The sequence below is a fragment of the Eucalyptus grandis genome, chromosome 9, assembly GCF_016545825.1.
Source record: "Eucalyptus grandis isolate ANBG69807.140 chromosome 9, ASM1654582v1, whole genome shotgun sequence".
Classification (NCBI taxonomy): domain Eukaryota; kingdom Viridiplantae; phylum Streptophyta; class Magnoliopsida; order Myrtales; family Myrtaceae; genus Eucalyptus; species Eucalyptus grandis.
The window spans coordinates 13331124-13338272 of record NC_052620.1 but is presented as its reverse complement, the minus strand read 5'-3'; the positions used below and the strand labels follow the sequence as shown (position 1 = coordinate 13338272).

Sequence of the window (7149 nt, the reverse complement as noted above, 5' to 3'; positions counted from 1 at the left end):
TGTCTCTCTTATGTTTTAATAATTTTGGCGAATGAATGGTAATGGTATTTTCGACAAGAAAAAAAAATAAAAAATAAAAAACAAAAAATAAAATAAAATAAAATAAAATGCGGAACATGTGTCCAAACCGCGAGGCGGATTGCATGTGTCAAGTGTCTTCCCGCTTCCCTAACTTTCATCTATATAATCCCTCAAAAGGTGAATTGATTCCCGTCCACCACCACCACCGCATTTTCCTTCGCCAAACTCAATTTTCCGGGAAAGTGCGAAAAGGGAGAGAGAAATTCCCACATTGCATCGGAGAGAAAATGGTGAAGTCACCCGAGCAGGAACACCCACAGGAGGCTCTCGGCTGGGCTGCGAGGGACGATTGCGGCCTTCTCTCTCCCTTCAAATTCTCCCGCAGGTTTTTGCCCGCTCTTCTTGCATTGAAATGGTCAAACGAAAAGGTGGCGAACATTGGTTCGCTTTATGCATATTTGTTTGATTCGTGTTTAGGGCGACGGGAGAAAAAGACGTGAAATTCAAAGTGTTGTTCTGCGGGATTTGCCACAGCGACCTCCACAGCACGAAGAATGAGTGGGGAATTTCAACTTATCCTCTTGTTCCGGGGTAATCTTTTCTCTGTCTGTTTATTTTTTAATCTCCTCTGGCTGTTCCTCTGCTCCTCTTTCAAAACGTCGTTTTATTATATTTTTGTCTAAAAGTACCATGTTGGCTAGTAGATTCCTGGGGCTATTACCTTCTTTCCTCTACTGGATTCTTGGATAGGGTTCAACTTTAGCTTGCATTGCCTTGAAGCCAGAGGCAAATCGAAACCACAAAACATGACAAATAAGGCCGACCAGAGGAAGTCGTCTGTCCTCATCCTCATCCTCATTGCCGGTACGTCCGTAACAATTGACATCCAGGAGTACCAAGGTGGGTTGTGCCCCGTTACCCATAAATGAGGATGAAAATTTGGACAGGAAAGGATGAGATGAGAAGGAAGATCTTTTGAACCGTAGTTATTATGGACATATCTAACATCGGAAAGCTTTTGGTGCACCTTAGATAAGAGAGAAACAAAAAGGAAGGATTGATTGAAATTACTAAAAGAGGCCAAATAAAGGGATAATACCTAAATCAATTGTCTACATCGGCCATTACGATGACCGTTGTGCCACCCCTGACGACATAGACTCCCTTGCATGATCAACTCTTCACGATGACCACCGCAGTCGGGGTCATCTCCCTTTTTCTTTTGATAATCCAAGGCACAGGCTTAGAATTCGACTATGTGGAGACTTATAGAGCACCTTATAAGTCCCATGAACTAGTTAAATCTATATTTTTATATTGTGCCGGTGACCCTAAAAATGGGGGTCGCCCGGCACCTATGACGTTGACATGTGCGAGGATCTATTGTCTAAAATCAAGATAATTGAGAGAGAGATCAAATAACCACTGTGTAATAGTCGTCTAAGAGCCTAGACCACCCCAGAGGGCGGCTTGACAATGGGCAACCGCCATGTGATGGTAATCAGTGGCGCCACCATCGGTGTCAATGGTAAGGTGCCATCCTACTTATACTCCATTAATTTCAAGCATTAATTGAGTTTTGCAAGATAAAAAAGCTAATTCAAAATTCCTATGATAAACTTCACTTTTGATCATTATACTTTATTCAATTATAATTCTAGTCCTTATATATTCACCGACAATAATATAAGTCCTTCGGTCATTATTTTCACATAAAATTCAATAGAATTTGTTAAGTCAGCACCACTATTGACAAGCGGCGTTTTTGTATACGAGTTTCTAAAGAAATCAAACTTTTGGTAATTGTACTTTTTGAATTGTTCGAATTTAGTTAATCTACTTTGTTTTTGCAACAATACTAGTCCTTATACCAATGATTGATGTGATTTAAGTAAGATTTTTCACATTTCCATTCCTAACAACACTCAAATGACGGGCTAATTTTTCTACACGATTTGTTAATATTTATAGTTTTACTAGTAATAATTTAGGAAACTGTCGAGAGCCATGTACTATTCAGGAGTAGAGACTTAATCATCAATTCTCATAAATTGTCTAAAATACATCGCCTATTTGATGGTGAGTTAAAATTGGGGCAAGCATATTTTAAAGTTATTTAAAGTAGACCTGAGTAGTGTCTACATGGATCTAAACTGAAAATAAGAATGCCATTGTTGAATACGGTGGAATTAATTTCAATGGGACTGTCAATTAATAATTGATCTTGATTTGATCTTTTCCTAAGAATTTTAAATCAAATTATGATGAAAGTAAGTTTTTGTGGAAAATTTATATCGTGACTTATTTTGTCACCGGAAGAAATTGAATCATATCAACTAAAACTGATTATTCGTAAATGTGTGGGGATAAAAATTGTAATTTGCCAGTGACTTACCTCTATTAGGCTGAGGCAGGAAAGGAACGAGACCTCAAAGAATCTCCGGTCAGTAATTAATTAGCTCCTTGATGTCTGGGTTGAGCCCTTGGCCGCGGCTTTCGAGCTTCACCTCTTCCTCTAGGGTCCTAAGTCCCGAGAAAGGGGATGTTCTTGTAATGATTCGTATGGCGTACGACCCAATTTGTTTGTACTAACCTGTTTGATACGCAGGCACGAGATCGTGGGCGAAGTTGTGGAGGTCGGAAGCAGGGTGGAGAAGTTTAAGGTGGGAGACAAAGTGGGAGTTGGTTGCTTGGTCGGATCGTGCGGCTCCTGCGATAGTTGCCACGACCATCTCGAAAATTACTGCCCCAAAATGATACTGACGTATGGTAGCATGCACCAGGACGGGACGATGACCTACGGAGGATTCTCCAACATGATGGTGGTTGATGAGCACTTCGCCATCAAGTTCCCGCAAAACATGCCTCTCGACGCCGGTGCGCCTTTACTTTGTGCTGGGATCACTGTTTACAGCCCAATAAGGTTCTTCGGGCTTGACCGCCCGGGGACCCACTTGGGCGTGGTGGGTCTCGGCGGATTGGGCCATGTAGCAGTGAAGTTTGCGAAGGCCATGGGGGTCAAGGTGACCGTGATCAGCTCCTCTGCCAGAAAGGAGGAGGAAGCGCTCCAGTGTCTCGGTGCCGATGCATTCCTCGTCAGCAGCGACGCCAGTCAATTTCAGGTAATCTCTGGATCCAAGTGCTGCCATTGCTTCTTTCTTGTTTATTTGGTGATGCCAAGGAACTCAGTTTAAGCGAGCATGTTCTAAGTTGAAATACCCAATAGCCTAATTCTTCGATACTAGAGAAGGGGTTCCGCACTGAAAAAGACCAGCTTGCTATTTGTAGTTTGTCATGCGATTTTTGAGTATTTTGTTAGAAATTTTTTGGTCAATAGGCTGCGATGGGAACGATGGATGGTATAATCGACACTGTTTCGGCGGTGCACCCAACGTTGCCTTTGCTTGGTTTGCTCAAACATAATGGGAAACTTGTCTTCATCGGCATTCCTGATCGGCCTCTCGAGTTACCTGTGTTTCCCATGATCTCTGGTGAGAATCTCCGTTGCTCTCCCCTGCTTCAAAACTAATGTTGAATCAACTAAACAGAGACTGATAGATTATACTACTGGTTATAGGGAGGAAGATTGTGACTGGGAGTTGCATTGGTGGACTGAAGGAAACTCAGGAGATGATTGATTTTGCTGCAAAGCACAACATAACTGCTGATATCGAAGTCGTTCCGGTGGATTATTTGAACATGGCAATGGACCGCCTTGCCAAGGGCGATGTCAAATATAGATTTGTCATAGATATTGGCAACACCTTGAAGGAAGCATGAGGTTGCCAAAGATTCTGATTAGACTCCCCATGAAGGTGTCAAGTATAAACTTTGGTGTCAAAATAAACTTTGACCGGACGATTTTGTGGTCGAATGTGTAGCTAAATTTGTTTGTCACTGATATTGAAGAAAAATACCAATGTTCAGGAAGAATAATACCAATGCTCTCGGCCTAATGCCACGAGATTTCCTTATGAGATAAAGTGAGCTAAGTTGACAAACTCCCTGGAAATTTTCATTGAAGCACACGAAAGATAAACTGAGAAAGCCAACGCAAAAGAAAAGCTATGTGCTCTTCAAGGGAACATCACTAGAATCTCCATAAAGTTCCTTGATAAATGGTCCCTAAGGAAACTCATTGCTGGTTAGATCAACAAAAAATTCAGGGTAATTGCACTAATAGTCTACAAATTTTAAATCAACGTGCAATGTCATCCTTAAATTTTTAATTTGTTCTATGCGACCCCTGAACTTTTGATAAATGTTCATTATAGTCCTGACACTATATGAAAATATCGAATGACATCCTTCCATTAATTCAAGTTAACAAAACTTGTTGTTTTGGCTTCCAATTCCATAGGTTTGAACGATGGGAAAATAAAAATATAACATTACATGCGGGTTATCAATGTAAGATATTCGAGCTCAAATAATAATATAATAATTCACAGCATCAAATAACATCAATAATCATTTTTCCAAATTGAAAAAACTAAATAAATTATTATATTCTTATATGGATAATCCACATATAACTTTTTTTCTCAATTGTTCAAACATACGTGATTGGAAGTCAAATTAACAAATTATGTTAATTTGAATTAATGGAATGATAAATATTGAACATTTCCAAACAGTATAGGGACTAAATTGAACATCTACAAAAAGTACAAGAATCACACCAAATAAGTTAAAAGTTTAGGGCCAAAATTGTACATTAGGTTAAAATTTAGGGAGCACAATTAAAAGTTGATAAATAAAATTGCACATTGAGCCAAAGCTCAAAGACCATTTGTGCCATTTCTCCAAAATTTTACATTAGCCAAGCTCAATGTCATAAGCCTCAGGGTCATAATGAAAAAGATTGGCAATAGCTAGCGATCCCCAAGGGTGATTGATAAGGTCTGACGAGAAGAAAGGAGCGATTAGTTAAAGAAGACCATAAGTTAAGTAAAGAACCTGTCAAACTAGGCTCTAAGCTCAAGTCCGAACAAGAAAATTATGAGATTAAGGGCGTGTTTGATAACATTGCCATTTCTCTTTTTTTTTTGAGCAGAACTCCGTTTGTGTAGGTTTTTGTTTTCGGAAATAAATTTATTCTTGATAATAGATTTGGAATAGAAATAAGAAATTAAAAAAAAAAAAAAATTACTTCTTTGTTCCCAAGAACAACTCAAGAATCAAGCCCATTTTTTTTTCTTCTTTTTCTTTTCTTTCTTTTTCTCTTCCTCCTCTTCTTCCCCTAGCCAATCACCAGCCTCAACCTCATGCTTGAATAGTCGTAAAACCATTTACAATTTCCCAAATAAATAAGCCAATAATAGGGTGGAAATAGTGGAAGCCAAAAAACAAATATATTTAAAATTTCTATTTAGTTAGAAATCATCAAGTTTTCATTCGTAAAACCATTTATAATTTCCCAAATTAATTTCTTTCTTTTTTCAAGCAAATGTGTTGGCTACAGCAATTTACGGAGCAAACCCCGGCCTCGTGCTTGAACAGTCAATTGTTCTTTGATTTTCCCTGTTACAAGAGCATGCTTCAAATTGTGATTATTCTTTTCTTAAACTCCAAAATATTTAAAAGAATCAAATAATTGATAATCCATGAAATTCTTTTTGAAGAGGAAATATGTTGAAAAAAATGTAACTAACTTTTGATTATTATCAATAAGTGATAATTTAATCAATGAGATCAGGATTTGATCAAAATAGAAGTCGATAATTACCAAATAATTGACAACTTAAAAAATCGGCAACTCACAAGTAAAGTAATCAACATCAAGAGTCATCGACAGCTAGTCATTGCACATTTTGCCAAGTGTTGGAGCTCAAAGACAAAGAAAATGAATCCACACGAGCACATAATTATGGTGGTCGTCTGAATGATCTCAGAAGTTGTAACTCCTTATGGAGAACCATTATCTGAGCATGAAGGATCATGCCTATGATCTCGAGAGGGAGAAAAATACCAAAAAAATTCTAAACATATTAAACTTGTGCTAAATCGATTCTAAATATTTTGACGATTGGTCAATATAGTCCATCTAATTAATTTTAGTCGAAAATTGCTTATATGAACTGTAATTATCTTACATGGCAGGCGCCAACAAAAATGAATTTTACATTTTTTAGTATCTTTTCTGAATTTTTTATATTTTATTATTTTCTTTTCTTTCCTTTGTTTTTTTAATTTTATAACCTTCAATCAGTGAGGGCATTGCAGTCCTCATATGTGGCTAGTGAGGGCACAGAGGCCCTTGCCATACCTCGCCTATGGCCAGCAAGGGTCAACCTACGACCTGACTAACCCATTAGTAGGAAAAGAAAAAAAAGAAAGGAAAGAAAAGGAAAAATAAAATAATTAAAGAAAATTTAAAAATTTATCTACGTCAACGTGGCTGTACCACATAAGATGACAAGTATCAATGTTAGTGATTTTTGACCACTAGGTTGAAAAATTATCGAATGATTTAAAACTCAATAGGTATAAAATTTATAATTAAATTGGTACAAATATAATAGATTTATTAATTTTTTTGATATTTTTTCCTCTCTCGGGAAGTGTTTATGAACAAATGCAAATAGCGCTAGGAATTCATTTATAAATTTGAAATTAAAATTGTTTGTAAGTGATGGTTCTTAATGGGATATAAATGCAACATTGTAATTTTTTGCGCACACAACCAATATCAAAACTTAAGTTCTTCGCATCTTAAATTATCCCTTTGTATTTCCACAGATTTACTCTTCCATTACCTTTGAATTCTTGCAATTTTATCATTCCCGTTTAAATTTCCAGTACTCGCACTTTAAATTTCCTTTAATTTTAAAGCGATTTACTTATCTATCCAAAACCTACAAAGAACCCCTTTCACAAAAGTCCATCAATTTCATCCTTACGTTAGATTTTTTGCCCTTTGCGGTGAAACAACTTCATATGGTTATAAGCATAACCTGGATCTATCTTAGCTTAATACAAAAGCCACCACAATTAAATAATGCTACCCTCTCATGTGAAGTTTTGGTTTGTCTTATTTTACGCGAATATCTTAGTGCATAATCGAGAGTCTCTGTTCTTCATCAGAGCTATGCTTTCTAAGCAATGGTGGAGAATAGCTTCCTTCCT

The 7149-nt window shown here is 37.3% G+C and overlaps 1 protein-coding gene across 1 annotated transcript; it reads left to right on the top strand.

The window, feature by feature from the left end:
• The first annotated feature begins 232 nt into the window (after positions 1–232).
• On the top strand, positions 233–3895 carry LOC104418345 (probable mannitol dehydrogenase). The gene is made up of 5 exons (XM_010029669.2): positions 233–406; positions 499–612; positions 2630–3143; positions 3359–3512; positions 3599–3895. Exons 1-5 carry the CDS (start codon positions 309–311, stop codon positions 3799–3801), a joined length of 1083 nt encoding a protein of 360 aa, XP_010027971.2. The 5' UTR covers positions 233–308; the 3' UTR covers positions 3802–3895.
• Positions 3896–7149: the final 3254 nt, after the last annotated feature.

Bases quoted from the DNA above. Each gene is read 5' to 3' on its own strand.
- LOC104418345 (XM_010029669.2), top strand. From the start codon at position 309: ATGGTGAAGTCACCCGAGCAGGAACACCCACAGGAGGCTCTCGGCTGG. The intron at 3,144-3,358 runs GTAATCTCTGGA...TTTGGTCAATAG, and splicing joins GCGACGCCAGTCAATTTCAG to GCTGCGATGGGAACGATGGA. The intron at 3,513-3,598 runs GTGAGAATCTCC...TACTGGTTATAG, and splicing joins TGTGTTTCCCATGATCTCTG to GGAGGAAGATTGTGACTGGG.